The 16,230-nt window shown below is 36.4% G+C and overlaps 2 protein-coding genes across 3 annotated transcripts; one reads left to right on the top strand and one right to left on the bottom strand.

The window, feature by feature from the left end:
• Positions 1-6,118: 6,118 nt before the first annotated feature.
• Positions 6,119-6,670, bottom strand: LOC111201748. The gene has a single exon (XM_022694042.1). It carries the CDS (start codon positions 6,668-6,670, stop codon positions 6,119-6,121), a length of 552 nt encoding a protein of 183 aa, XP_022549763.1.
• A 6,114-nt stretch (positions 6,671-12,784) lies between these two features.
• LOC111202316 (sodium transporter HKT1-like) lies at positions 12,785-15,936 on the top strand. 2 transcript variants are annotated; one of them, XM_048748479.1, is made up of 4 exons: positions 12,785-13,368; positions 13,513-13,908; positions 15,100-15,327; positions 15,686-15,936. In XM_048748479.1, the coding sequence occupies exons 1-4, from the start codon at positions 12,827-12,829 to the stop codon at positions 15,897-15,899; spliced, it is 1,380 nt and encodes a 459-aa protein (XP_048604436.1). In that variant the 5' UTR covers positions 12,785-12,826; the 3' UTR covers positions 15,900-15,936. The 2 variants fall into 2 exon arrangements, with proteins under 2 accessions (XP_048604436.1, XP_022550737.1); XM_022695016.2 differs by having other exon boundaries at positions 12,785-13,908.
• Positions 15,937-16,230: the final 294 nt, after the last annotated feature.

Raw genomic sequence — 16,230 nt, 5'->3', positions numbered from 1 at the left:
ATTACTGGCACAGGCTCATTAATCACGGTTCGCAATTCACCCGGGACGGACAAAAATGTACCAAGATCTGAAGCGGTACTATCACTGGGAAGGAATGAAGAGAGATGTCGCCTTGTGGATAGCCTGGTGTCAGACCTGTCAGCTGGTTAAGGCGGAGCACGGAGTTCCAGGAGGACTGCTGCAGGAGTTACCCTTACCACAATGGAAATGGGATATGGTGACAATGGATTTCGTCACGGGACTACCACGGACCACGAGAAACAAGGACGCTATATGGGTGATAGTAGACCGCCTGACAAAGACGGCTCATTTCCTACCTATACGAACCACCGATAAGACTGAGGACTTAGCTCGAGAGTACCTGAACACCATAGTGAAGTTGCATGGGGTACCGGTAAGCATAGTATCCGACCGGGACCCGAAGTTTACCTCAACTTTCTGGCAGGCGTTTCAAAGAGCGTTGGGAACCAAGGTTCGCCTTAGCACCGCGTATCACCCACAGACGGATGGACAATCCGAGAGGACCATCCAAACACTTGAAGATATGTTGAGGGCGAGTGTTTTGGAATGGGGAGGTTAATGGAGCGAATATCTACCATTGGTGGAGTTCTCATATAACAACAGCTACCATGCGAGCATTGAAATGTCCCCGTATGAAGCATTGTATGGGCGACCCTGTAGGACCCCCTTATGTTGGACCGAAGTGGGGGAGGAACGAGATATGACCCCCGAACTAGTTGGAGAAACGATCAAGCAAGTAGAACTCCTCAGAGACAGATTGAAAACAGCACACGACCGCCAGAAGAGTTACGCCGACAAACACCGGAAGAAACTAGAGTTTGCAGTAGGGGATGAGGTGTACTTGAAAATGAGAACCTCTCGAGGGAATGACCCAAACCGAAAGTTGAAAAAGTTGAGACCCAGATACATGGGCCCATACGTGATAAAGGAGAGGATTGGTGCAGTCGCGTATCGGCTGGTCCTACCGCCGGAACTATCAGATTTCCATGACGTGTTTCACATCTCCGTGCTACGGAAGGTTGTAAGGGAGCCTGAGCTGATCTTGCCGCACCCGCCTACGGATGCGCAACGTAACTTGACCTTGGTTAGCAAACCCATAAAGATTGTGGAGGAAAAGGAAGTAAATAACCGGGGACGAAAGGAAAAGATGGTTCTCGTACGTTGGGAGAGGGATGGAATCCACGAGGATGTGTGGGAACATGAGTCGCATTTGAAGGTTAACTACCCCAGGATTTTTGGAAACACGGAACGGGACCAGGAGGAGGTCCAGAATTCGGGGACGAATCATTTTCTAGTGGGGGAGAATTGTAACATCCCGGGCCCGGCCCAAAAGGAAACTCAAGTGCAGGAGGCCCAAGGAGAAGAAACCCTAGACATAACCCCTCCCATTGCTTATAAAAGGAGAAGTTTCCCTAGGGTTCAGCCACAAGAGAGACAGCAAGCGAAGCCCTGCCTGAGCAGAACCCCGCCGCCGCCTCCGCCTCAAGCCGCCGCCGCTCCATCTCCGGCGAAGCCAGCCGCCAGCCGCCCGCGAAGCCCTAGCCGCCGCAACCGAGCTCCTAGCCGCCGCCTCCTTGATTCAGTTTCGTGCAAGCAACTGAGATCTGAACCCTAAAGGTAAAACTAAGATCTCTAGCTCTAAGTCATTGGAAAATGACAGATTCTAAACCCATCTCTCTCTTGTGTGAATCCAATTCTCAAATCAGATCTCGAGAAGTGACTATTCCCCAAACCTAGATCCAGATCTACTTCTGCAAAAAGCAAAGGTGAGGACTTGGCTGTGAACTTGCCTCATGTTGAGTAACCAATGTGACTTAGTCCTTTGTTAATCAGTTCTAGATATTGTGTGTATGTGTGATGTGATATGTGATTGATCTTGTCTAGACGATATTACGTGTTGAAGTGATAAGAACGTAGGCATGTTAGGGTGGTCAAGAATATGATGATAAGGTGTTGAGACGTGTTGTGAATGATAAGTGAAAGATGTAAGAATAAGTACGAATAAGGGATCATATAGAGAGTCTAAGGAAAGTATGTGGGGTAGTAGTCCACGCTAGGTATCCATAGGTTATGTGGCCAATCCACAAGAATATGGAAGCACCCATAGGAGATGTGGCCAATCCACAAGAATATGGGGTAGAAGCCTAGTTGGGGCTACCCACTGATGAAAATGACGAAAAGATGAAAAGGATGTGCATTGTAGGGTCTTTAGTTCATGTCGGGTAGTATGGGTTTCTGTGTAATAGATCTTATTAGCTCATGACTTGTGATTGTTTGTTCTTCCTGAGTTGAGCTCGTGGGTTCCTAGAACCTACCCTCACTGAGTATTATGTACTCACCCTTCTTTTTACAGGTAGGGCCGAGAGGGAGCGGGAGTAGATGTCCGTATGGTGCAAGTGTTTTCTCGAGTCTTTCATTTATAACTCCTTTTTTTCAACCATTTTTTCTTAAGTTTTTATTCGACATTTCAGTTTTGTTGAGTTTGGTTTTATGTAAGACAAATTTGAGTTTTAATAAGAGTTTTTGAACGAAAAGGTTTGGGGTAAAGCATTTGATAAGGTTCATCGGACCAAGGCCGTTACAAACATGATCATGAATATCGCAGCCGCAAAGACAACATAAGCGACTGTAAGTGTTCTTGGTTTCTTCTGGCCGAATAATGTTCTTCATTTCTCTATCAATGCCACGAAACACCGATGAAAGGAAGGAAGTTTGATTGTGGACCTAATTGTTTGTTTGCTTCCACAGGTGGTACACAGCTGTTTGCGAGGCTAATTTGCAGCAGAGTTGCTAGTGATTGAATCCAAGATAGCAAATCAGACCAATTGGTAAACATGATAGAAGGTGGTTGATGGTGTTATTGGAGAATGAAATTCTTTAATGTTAAAGTAACATTAAAATAATATGATTTTTACCCCAAAATCGTATTATTATTTTGAGTCTTTGAGATGCCTTTAGTTGATTATGTTTTCAAGGATATCATCGGGGGCGTATATTGAAGCTGCCCTTCTAGAGATTGAGGTATTGAGAACGTGCTTACGCGTGTTATTTGATGTGACATCCCAATGGGAGGACCAGTATTGATGGAGACAAATAAAAGTTTTCTGACAATAGCGTGAATTATTGTACTTTGAGGCGTGGTGCTAAGGAATCTCTATAATACAAAAATTTTCCATTGTCGACAATATTGAAGCTGCCATTCAGTGATCGACGTGTCATGAACGTATTTCCGTGTTTCCGTGTTTCCGTGTTGACACCCAAATAGGATGCCACGTGTGACAAGTATGCGGACACAAATAGAGCTTATGACTTTATGAGGAGAGCGAAAATCTTGGCTATTGCTTTAATTTTTTACTCATATGCCATATGCGCTTGACTCGTCTCCCCCTTAAAACATATAACTATTTTTTACTCATATTCGCTTGACTCGCCTGCCCCTTAAACATCTAACTATATAATAACAAATGGTTGTACATGACAATTTATGTGTAGTCAAAATGACAAAATGTATATTTATTACAGCGGAATCTTTTTTGAGTGATCAGAGAAATATTATGCACGGTACACACTAGGTCTGAGACGGATCGGATATCCGGGCAATTTTAAGGTATCCGGATCCGGATCCTTATCCGGCGGATCCATAATTTTACTATCATTATCCGGATCCGGGGTTCTCGGATATCCGGGTGTCGGATATCCTTCTAAAAATTATAATATCCGGCGGATATCCGGATCCGGATTTAGATCCTTAAAATATATATAAAATAATATTAATATATAAAAAATATGAAAAATAATTTAAAAAATAAAAAAAATATATAATGTTTTTAATTATTTCTATGTATAATATTACAAAATTTACATAAAATTTATATATACTATTATAAAAATAAAAATATATTAAATAAATTAATTTGTATATATAAATATTACTATTTTTAAAATATTTATTAATAAAACTTACGGATCCGGATATCCGGACTAAAAAATTAAGGTATCCGGATCCGGATCCGGCTTTGACGGATCCAATATTTTACTATCCGGATCCGAATTCGGCCCCTCCTGATATCTGGATTTTCGGATCGGATCCGAATCGAATCTCGGATCTCGGATAAAAGTCTCAGGCCTAGTACACACGTTAGAAAAAGTAATATTTTCTTTTTTCTACTTTATCTGTGTGCAGGTCCGTTCCGTTGTTTCTGGATGCCTAAAGCAAAAGACCAACTTGGCCTATATACACAAAACATATTAATAAAATGTAACATGAAGGAGTCGAATCCAGGACAAGACAGACATAGGAAGTCGCTAACTTCTACTAGACCAGCTTGTTCTTTCATAAATATTGCCCCTAAATATCTATATATTTTGTGGCACCTAAAGCTGGTGTTTTACCAGCTTTACCCCAGGGTCGGTATTGTCTGTGTGGAGGTATTGGAAACGTTTATGACTACGGTTACAACTCACATCTTACAGAATTTCCTCTACATTTCCATCACTTAAAGAGAAAAGGAGTTTTAGAGCTTGATTGGTTACGCCTGTAGCTTTAAAAAATTGACGTAGAATTGAAGCCGTAAATTTTATGATGTATATGTAGAATTATAGGTCTAGAATTTTTGCTCTGAGCTCTTTTAGGGAAAATATGATTACCAAATATCATCTATATATTTATTATAATATGTTCACTATAATTAAATTGAAATCAAAATCAATTTGGGAAACATTTACTCCGTTTCAAAATGACCGAGGTCTTAGAGTGTTTACGCATATTAATAAAATATACTAAATCTGATTTAAATATATTATTTTGTGATTAACTATTTTACATAACTTTTAACCTATAAAAATTAATAAATATAATTATTTTTAAAGTTTATGAAATTTATAGTTATATATAATCAACATATGTGAGATTTTATTTATATTTATGAAATTTATAGTTATATAACATATAACTATATATATATATATATATATTCTCCACATGTAAATATATATATGTTACGTATACGTTAGAAAGAAAGGATAACAGAAAGAGGAAAATTATTATTCAAAGCACTTGAAGTAGTGTTCTAGAAAACTTGCTCTTTAAAACCATAAACTAAAATAAAAGTTTGTTATGGCTGCACAATTTAAAATGAAAACTAAAGTTTGATTGCTTATATTTTTTGACTGTATATAAAAATATGGCTACATACAGCTTTCACAGCTGTTGCCAACCATCACCTTAACCCTTTTGTGTGAGAAATGAGAATCTGAGTAAAGGTTTAAACTCCAGCTTGTATATCTGACTAGATTTGGAACTTTGGAAATTTAGACAGTTTGAAGGTAGTCTTTTCTTTTGCTAAAAATACACAGTTGAAGGTAGTTGTAGTAAGAACTGGGAACAATCTTGACTTGTTTGATTAGGTCAATCTTTTTTTTTTTTTTTGACAACAAGACATTCACAGACTCGTGAATAATCATGAAATTTGTAATTTGTAATCGTCCTTGGAATTTATTCAAAATCAAAGCAACATTCTCTTCAAATTAATCTAATGTCGCAAACTCTTGCGAATACGATCATAAGATTAGTCACTACTATTGATGTAAACGACACAACATTTGAATAGAACTGCTGATTGAAATATATATAATCAATCAATTTTAATTTTTCATTCAATTTAAGTGATGTTTAAACATTTAAACAAAGACATTGAGAAATCACATAAATTCACAATTTTTTTTTATGGTATACTGAAAACATCATTTATTGTCTAAGTAAAACAATTTAACCAGAAATCAAAAAAGAATGTAAACTACGAATGGTTAAAATGAAAAATAAAACAAATTAGTTTGCATTTAAAATGTAAAAGGTCACTTTAAATGAAACATTTTTACTATAATAAAACTGAAGGAATATATTTCAAACGTTTAATCAATCAGAATATCATTTAACTAAAGCTGGAGTCTGCATAGTCACGATCTAATATTCCAATACATATGCCACACTAGCAGGGTCGTCCCCGAGATTTTGAGTGCCTTTGACAATGTCTTATGTAAAAAAAATTTTTTATCAGTCTAGAGGTCTTTTTTTTTTTTTGACAACAACATTCAAATACTAACTAGAATCTCCAGCCGATCTAGCAAGCCAAACCGGTGGAGTTGAATCGACATAAAGCAAAGCTGAAGGAGAACTCCTCGCACCACGTGCAAGCTTATCCGCCAAGGTATTGTGTGCTCTAAGAATATTTATGATCCGAAAATAGGGGAAGAACATCTTACTTCGGTTGAATTCTTCCATGTGTGTAGAAAAGACAGGCCATTCTTCAGGTGTCGACACCATCTTCACCAGTTGAGAACAATCCGTCGCAAAAACTACATCAGAATATTGGAGGGTCTTCATGCATTCCATTGCCCAGATTAGTGCTTCACATTCAGCATGGAGAGGTGATAAACTTCTACGAAGATTCATCGCCCCCATCATGACCTCTGTTGATCCACTCTTTCTACAAAACCACCCTTGTCCTGTGAACTTATCACCCTCTTTCCAAGCGCCATCAATATAACAAACTCTAGAATCTTCTAGGGCTAGAGACTCCGAATGATGTGCATTCCCAGTATAGGAATTCTCTGTAGGAGCCTTAACGGTTAGCTGAGCCTCTGTCCACATCCTACTTTCCACCTCTGCCAACCTTAAAATCTCCTGTGGATTAGCATCCTTATTGGAATATATCTTGTCATTTCTAGTCTTCCAAATATACCATAGTAACCATGCAAAATAGTGTAAATCTACCTCTTTTGGTAATTTCCAAAATAAATAATCCATATTGGTGAAAACAGACGCCGATGGAAAAATCTCTGGAGAAGAGGGGATCCTAGAAAGTGCCCAAGTTTGTAGTGCAGGTGGGCATTCGAAAAGAACATGGTTAGTAGTCTCCTCATCTGCCCCACACGTGCTACATCGTGTATCACAAACAATCCCTCGAGTTGTAAGATTTTTGGACACTGGTAGTGTACCAGAAAGAAATTACCACACAAAATGTCTCAATTTTAGTGGACATTTCAGTTTCCAAGAAAAGGACAATAACGGTTTAATATTAGGTCCATAGAAAATAGTCCTCTGGACTCTATCTGGGTATAAAGATTCCGTTCGAAAACCTGATTTAACCGAATATTTTCCAGATTCCGTAAAGCTCCACCCTACTGTATCTGCTTTTCGAGATCTACTAATTGCTAAACCTCGAATCAATTTGACATCATCGGGATGTAAATGGGCATTCAGCAAATCTACATTCCATGAACAATCAATTGGGTTAATGAAATGTTCCACCTTTAATAAAGGGTTTAAAAATTGAATATTTGGTTTAGGTATTGCTGACCTCGGGCGAGGAGCGGGAATCCACAGATCTGTCCATACGGAGATGGATTGTCCTGTTCCCACTCTTTTCATTAGCCCTTTTTTAACCAGAGATCTAGCTGAGCAGATGCTTCTCCATCCATAAGAGGATGAATATGATCTGTTATCGTCCAAAGGATCTGTATTTCGAAAATAACGGCCTTTAAAAACTTTTGAGAACAAACAATCTGGTTTATCTAGTAACCGCCAGAATTGTTTAGCCAACAGGGCTGTATTAAAATCTTGAAGATCTCTAAAGTTCAGCCCTCCCTCCTCCTTAGGAGTACACACTTTATCCCAGGAAAACCAGTGTATTCCTTTTTTATTTCCACTTCCTCCCCACCAGAAATGAGAAAGGGTACTTGTTATTTTCTTTGTAACTCCTTTTCAAAGTCTGAAACATGACATTACATGCGTTGGCATCGGTGCAGCCACTGATTTGATCAGAACTTCCTTTCCCCCTTTAATAAGAAATCTAACTGTCCAGCCATTTACTTTATTATTAACTCGGTCATTCATGTAACCAAAAATTTGTATTTTAGATCCCCCAAGACTTTCCGGTATTCCTAAATAATTGCTCATCCCTCCTACACTAGTAATCGCCATAATATTATGAATATCTGCTCTAATATTATCTGGGACCTTATGACCAAATTGAACCGATGATTTCTGAAAGTTAATTTGTTGGCCAGAGGCTGCCTCATACTCTTTGAGTAGTTTTAAAATTATACCACATTCCTCCTTTGTAGCCTTATAGAAAAATAAACTATCATCCGCAAATAAGAAATGAGAAATATTTGGACTACCTCTTGCAATTTTCAGTCCCGTTAATCATTTCTCACGCTCCTCTTTCTTAATATTTACTATGAGGGCTTCAGTACACAAGATAAATAAATATGGAGACAACGGATCGCCTTGCCTTAACCCTCTCTGTGGGACAATATGCCCTTTCGGCTGTCCATTCAATAAAACCTGATAATTAACTGAAGAGATGCATTGCATCATTAGGGTCACCCAATCACTCGAGAAACCCACCTTTAATAGTAAACGCTTGATAAAAGGCCACTCTACACGGTCATAAGCCTTACTCATATCCGTCTTAATTGCTAAGAACTTATCTTTGCATGCCTTGTTTGTGCGGAGACCATGAAACATTTTCTGAGCAATAAGAATATTATCCAATAAATCTTCCAGATACAAACGCAGACTGAGTTTCCGATATCAGCTTTGGTAGCAAACCTTTTAGCCGCTGACATAATACCTTGGAAATAATCTTATACCCAACGTTACATAAACTAATTGGTCTCAATTCAGTCATCCTAATGGGTCTCACCGTTTTGGGAATAAGACAAATATTCATCATATTTAATTTATCCTCAAAAACTCCTGAAGTAAGGAAATTATTAAACATATTTACCACGTCCTCTTTGATGATTGACCAGGATTGTTGATAGAAAAGTGCAGTCATTCCGTCTGGTCCAGGGGCTTTTTCTGGATGCATCATAAATAGTGCTGCTTTAACCTTCTCTTCCGTAGTCTCAGCCATAAGTTTCCGATTTTGACCATCTGTTATCGAAGAAGGGACTTCCTCTAGGAAGCTATCAAAATCCTCTGGGGATGACGTGTGGAACAAATCCATAAAATATTTTACTGCAACTTCTTCCACCTTGGACTCAGAATTAACCCAACTTCCTTCTTCATTATACAGGCCAGCGATCCTGTTTTGAATCCTTCTCTGTTTAGTAAGAGCATGATAAAATTTCGTATTCCGATCACCACAGGTATGCCATTTCGTTCTACTCTTCTGCTCCCAATATTGTTCCTCATCTCGATATGCTTCCTGTAATTTCTGAGATACTTCTAGGACCTCATCATTTGTTTTGGAAAAATCATTTTGAATTTCCTCAAGAGCCTTTTGTAAGTTATTTATTTTGTCTTTCCCATACGGTGGACTAGCTTTTCTCCAAACCGAAATCTCATGTCCACAATTGTGAATTTTCCCAACAATTCCTACATCCCCATGCCTATTACCCGAATGCCAGCCCCGATTGATGGATTCCATTAGACCTTCTTCACCAATCCATCTTTTATCAAACCTGAACTGTCTACGAAATTTAAGTATTTTATTCTCAATAGACGCCATGATCCGAACCTACCATTCTCAAATATTCTACATGAGAGTAAGGAAACAGATTATGCCACTCATTATTTCCTAAAGCCCGATCCAACCGACCTTTAACCACTTGCTTATACCTCCGCCCACTCCAAGATAAAGTATTACCTAAACTCGGGAAATCTAACAAACCACAATTCGCAATCATATTATTAAAAGATATGAAAGTATCAGCGTGCCGCAGGACTCCTCCTTCCTTTTCACGATTCCCTGTAATCTCATTTAGATCTCCAATTATAAACCATGGTTCATCACGAACTATACCAATTCGAGTTAATTTTTCCCAAACATGATCTCGTAGATTTTGATTTGGTTCTCCATAAACAAAGGATATAAAAATTCGTTTCCCTTCATATTCCGTCTCCACATCAATAATTCTATTATTTGATGACAAAATGGTTACCTTAAAAGATGAATCATAGAAAAGAGCTAGACCTCCACTTCTACCTAGAGGATCAACTGTATGAAGATGACTGTAACCAAAATGGAACTGAACCGATTGTACAAAATCAAATTGTTGTTTTGTCTCTGATAGAAAAAGAAAAACTGGTTTATGTTTTCCCCAAATTTCCCGTAGATAACCGAAAGTCCAATGACTACCCAATCCTTGACAATTCCAACTTATAATTTTCATAATTCCACAATAATTAACTTTGGGACCCTGAACTTCTTGAGATATTTAGCCATAGGAAAACCGTTTCGCCCCAATGAAGAAACTAAAATAGATGCCCTCCAAAACAAGCCAATACGCCCATAAAAATACCGTCTCATCAATTCCAACTCCATATTATAAATCACTAGACCCAAGTGCCGTGCCCGTCTCTAAAACCCATGAGACACCAAATTATATATTGTCTCCAAAACAAGCCATCTCGCCCATGTAACTGGTCAACCGAACATGAGCTACACCCACAATCCGTAAAAGTCCACCGTATCAACAACCCAACAGACCACAATGTCCAAAATTCCTGTTCCAAATAACTCCACAACCAAGAAACCAATACCCGGTAATAAGACAACAGAACCAGACCGCAGTTTATCACAAACCTTACGTGCATATATACTCTCCAAATTATCATGCAACGCAGCTTAAGATACTTCATAATCCAACTCAACGCAAACCACACCAATATCAAATATTGACCTTCCATCTTCACCTCTTTCCCTGAGACCTCCACGATCCTTCCATTAATCGGGGGACATACCAAATTATCCAGATCACCAACACCCCTTAATGAAAACTCACCCCCCAAACCGAAAGATCCCGAAAAACCACCTGAGAACCCCGGGTAATCATCAAAACCGCCAGATCGCCATTCTTGTCGCCTTCGCCGCTTACGTTACTCGAAACATTATCAGTCTAGAGGTCTATAAAATATTTTTTTGGAGATTTATGTCTATTTAATTTTTTTCAAAAATTTCGGAAATCTGTTACAAATGTTTCAGATAGCATTTTTGAGGGCCGGCACTGCACACTAGTAAACATCAATGTTCACCCTACAAAAAAAAATTATATCAAACTTCAATCAAATTTTATACTTATTATCCTCGGACATAACCTGAACCGGACAGCACCTAGCTAGTATATATATTATATCTATAATGATTGAACTATTATTATTTTGGATGATTGAAGTAATTCTAATCAAATCTAGAGTTGAAACCCACAATCAAACTAGGATCATCAATAATGCAAATAATGAATTCAAATCAAATTAAAAATTGTTTAAAACCTAATCAAATTGAACTCAATAACTCTCCGTTTAATCATATGTATATTCGATTCGTTGACTAACCCAATTGAATTAATACAAAAAAATTATCCTCATCATGATTCGGTATTTAATAATATTTAATTTTGGTTCTCATGAACCAAAATTATTATCGAGTGATAATTTAAACTGACCGCTAGCCTATATACACATGTATATATATGCAGTATATATGTATATGATATATTTATATCGACATTAACAAGATGTATCCGTCCTGTGTATAATACATAATATGATGCAGTATATATGTATATGATATATTTATATCGACATTAACAAGATGTATCCGTCCTATGTATAATATACATAATATGATTCAGACGTCAATACAGTAAGTCCTTACAAGTACATGTACGGAACCTCAGACCCTTAGTAGATATAAATTTCAGATCATATTATGATAGCTAAAATGTTGAAATAAATTAGATTGTGTATATTCTCCAAATTAATAGAGAAAATTTTCTCATATGAAACTAAAATGTTTAGTGTAGTTAACTTGCGAATTTTTCTTCCGATTATATAAAGATGTATTGGTTTCCAAACTGATTTTGGTAATCTTCCGTTGCTCAAACTTGAAAGTTCATTATTTCAGACTTTTAAAACTTATTAATCGATAAAGTATTAATAAATTGATATCCATAATACTCTTTTTAATGATGTTATGTCAAGAAATTAAATAATGTATTAGTAAAGATGGCATACAAAAATGAAAATAATTATGCGTTTTATGATATCATAATTAACTATGCATGTGAATTGACGCATGTCATAATTCTAAAATTGTAAGAAATAATGTTAAGAGTTTTTAATGTACAGACCATAAACTGAAGATATTATTATGATACATTTTAAAGATGCTATATATAAAAGTATTGCGTCTAATACTCTTTATAGTTTTGGATTTGTAGCAAAAAAAAAGAAAACGCAAACAACATTAAAATATACAATAAATAAAAAGTTATAAATGAATACTAATAAAAGCACAACACTAGAATGATAAAAGTGTCTGATCGTAAATATAATATATATATATATACACACATATATGCGCATAGATTTTTATATATTTTTTTTTTGAAAAATGGCTTATAAATTTATATTGTTATTAATTTATAATATTATTATCACTATATATTTACAAAAATGTTCTACAATTTATTATTTTATTTTCATAGATATTATCAATGTTCATACTAGTATAACTTATAATCTGATAAATTTCATATTTAATATGCATTAATTTATTAAATATTACTTTATAGAAGTTTTACTCTATATGGCTAAAAAATTAGCGTAATCGCATGGGCATGACTCAAACCATGATCCCTCAAATTTCCGTTAAAATCTTGCCTACACAATGCTGTAATGTTAGTCACCGTCATCATATGTATAGCTGAGCATGTTCTGTGTTCATGTGCATGTACTATAAATAAACACTAGGGCCGAGAATAATACTTACACAAACCCAAAAATAAAATAAAAATGGAGAGAGTTGGGACAAGAATATTAGCTAAAATCCGTCCACAGGTGTTTGCTAAGCATCTGTCCCCCCTCTGCCTCTACTTCATCTATTTCCTGACCTTCTCCATTTTAGGGTTTTTGGCACTCAAGATCTCGAAGCCAAGAATCACTTCACGTCCTCATGACTTGGACCTCTTCTTCACTTCTGTTTCCGCCCTCGCCATCTCTTCCATGTCCACCATCGACATGGAAGTCTTCTCCAACACCCAACTTATCTTTCTCACTATACTCATGTTCCTCGGTGGAGAGGTCTTTACTTCCTTCCTTAATCTCTACTTTTCTCATTTCACAAAATTCGTCTACCCTCATAACAAGGTTAGACACCTTACGGACTCTTTCGACTTGGACCGTCGTATGGAGGAACCCCGTATTGACATCGAGAACGTTATTGATCATCAAGAAGGTTCTATCCAGATGATTGAGAGGGCATCTAAGTGCTTGTACTCAGTGGTTCTTGGTTACCATGTCATTACACACCTAGTCGGCTCCCTGTTGGTTCTTGTGTACGTAAACTTTATTAAAACAGCGAGAGATGTTCTTAGTTCCAAGGACATCTCACCTCTCACTTTCTCGGTGTTTTTGACTGTCTCCACATTCGCAAACGGTGGATTTGTCCCAACTAATGAGAACATGATCATCTTCCGCAGGAACTCGGGTCTTCTTTGGCTCCTTATCCCTCAAGGTCTGATGGGAAACACTTTGTTCCCTTGCTTCTTGGTGCTGATCATATGGGGTCTTTATAAGATTACAAAGCGCAACGAGTTTGGTTATATTCTTAAGAACCACAAGAAGATGGGATACTATCATTTACTTTCCGTTCGTGTTTGTATTCTTCTTGGATTGACGGTGTTAGGGATTTTTTTGTTGCAATTTCTTCTCTTTTGCACTTTTGAGTGGAGTTCAGAGTCTCTTGAAGGAATGAGTTGGTACGAGAAGTTGGTTGGATCGTTGTTTCAAGTGGTGAACTCGAGACATACCGGAGAAACTATTGTAGACATCTCTACACTTTCCCCAGCTACCTTGATATTCTTCATTACAATGATGTGAGTTCTCCAAATTTCTTTTTTTTCTCAACAATGTTTATTACTGGAACATAGATCTAGGACGTAGTTAACGACGCCATTAACACAAAATACGAAACTACATCTTCTTAATCACTTGAATTCTTTTCTTCTCTCTCTCATTTATTTATTGCATTTATGTGGACTTAAAATGTTTAATTCGATCTTGATATATTGCCGGCGTAGTCCGGTTGAAACGTACACTGATGTCGACATATTGTAACACATGTTGAAGTTGACTTAACAAATATTCCTCTTCAGCATAATTTTTCTATTGATAATTTAAACAAAATTTTAACTATAAAATTATCAGAGCGGACATTATCAGGAGTTCCAATAATGTGCGATATTCTAAATATAATTTATACGCATCAAAGTATACATTATTTTTGCTTCACCTTTTAAATAAACATAGAAAACGTCTTCCTCCAAAACGTAGAGAAGCATCTAAACCACTTTAATTGTATGAAGTTAACTTTATATATGCCAAAAAAAGTTAACTTTATACATGTTAAAGCTTGATTAATTTTTCAATTTTTTTTTTCTAATACACAAATGGCCATGATGATTTTGAATGTGTTAATGTATGTTCGGATCCCAATTCCAATATGTACTATCAAGATCAACATACTAGTTTACGTTTTACTACTCTTTGACTTGTGAGTCTTATCCTATTTATTTGGAATTGAAATATTTTCGTTTTAAAACTTTTACATTTAAATTAACCTATACTTTTTTCTTCAACATATTGATTTATGAATCTTTTTTCTTGTGATTTATGACTCTATCAACTTAAATTTCTTAATGATCCAATAAACTCGAGTTTACCGTTATCACTATTCGGGTCGGACCAGGTTTTACCCTAAAAACACGGGACCAGACTAACTTAAAGTATGTGATTTTATGAGCTCAAACCGGTTCGAACCAGACAAGCCTGATTGACATCAAAATCTGTAAGATTTTTATAAGGATACCATCATAAAAGAAATTTAAGACATATTTAATTGAGTTGTGCCCAAAAGAAAAAAAGACATATTTAATTGAGTGAGTCGGAATATGTCCAGTAAATTAAATTAAATATGTCCTTTAAGGTAGCGGTGAGTCTCCCCTTCTCCACTTCATTATATTCATATGTAAATCACTGATTTTTATTTCTTCTAATTAAATGATAAGGTTCCTTCCTCCGTACACATTGTTTATACCGTTGACCAAAGAAAATAATAACAAAGATGAAGAGGAAGATTCTGGAAATGGAAACAAACGGAAAAGAAGTGGGTTCTTCGTGTCACAACTTTCCTTTTTAGTAATATGCATCTTTCTTGTTTCCATCGTCGAAGAAGAACAACTACGACGAGATCCACTCAACTTTAACGTTTTTAACATCACTCTCGAAGTTATCAGGTAAGACTTTACATCTCTCATAACATTTTAACATATACGCCAAACTTTTAAATTTAATAACTGGGTGACCTAAGCATGATGAACGTGAGTAAACACCTTTTCGGGTTTATAAGATAATATTATGTACCGGTAGTAAACAAGATATTAAGAAAAAAATTAGCATGCGAAAAGAAAAGGATTGAAAACTCCTCTCAAAATATATGAAAACAGATTGAAAACTCCTCTAAAAAATATATGAACGTTCCACCATACTTATTTTTTTTTGTTCCTTCTCGTGAATCATTCCAAATGAGAGTTTGTCAGTGAGATTCTTACCATGAAAACAATACTTAATACTAATTTAATATTGTAATGGCAGTGCATATGGAAACGTGGGGTTCACGACCGGGTACAGCTGCAAACGGCGGCTGGACGCTAGCGATGGTGTCTGCAAAGACGCGAGTTACGGTTTTGTGGGACGGTGGAGTCCCACTGGGAAAATTATACTTATATTAGTAATGTTGTATGGTAGGTTTAAACACTTTACGTCCAAATCTGGCCGGGCATGGATTCTATATCCCTCTTCTTTCTAAATAACATATATATAAAAACAATTCCCCTTTTTCGAAATGTATCGTAAGCTAATGTGCATCCCTTTTTAACTACTCCCCTGAAAAAGTATGGAAAGAATGAATAATATAAGAAGTATATTTCATCTTCCCTTGGGTGTTGTAAATCCCTCATATATTATTCGAACAACATTTTAGTTATGACACGTGTGATTATTAAAATGCTACTCAAAATTCCTAGAGAAATATGTTGGTCTATCTAAACATATACTATATTTTTTTATTAAACTAACGATAAAATTAATCATTAATATACTTCATTCTTTTCTTAAATAAAATCTACGAAATTACCTAT

The sequence above is a fragment of the Brassica napus genome, chromosome C2, assembly GCF_020379485.1.
Source record: "Brassica napus cultivar Da-Ae chromosome C2, Da-Ae, whole genome shotgun sequence".
Lineage (NCBI taxonomy): Eukaryota > Viridiplantae > Streptophyta > Magnoliopsida > Brassicales > Brassicaceae > Brassica > Brassica napus.
This window is presented reverse-complemented; position numbering and strand designations above follow the sequence as displayed.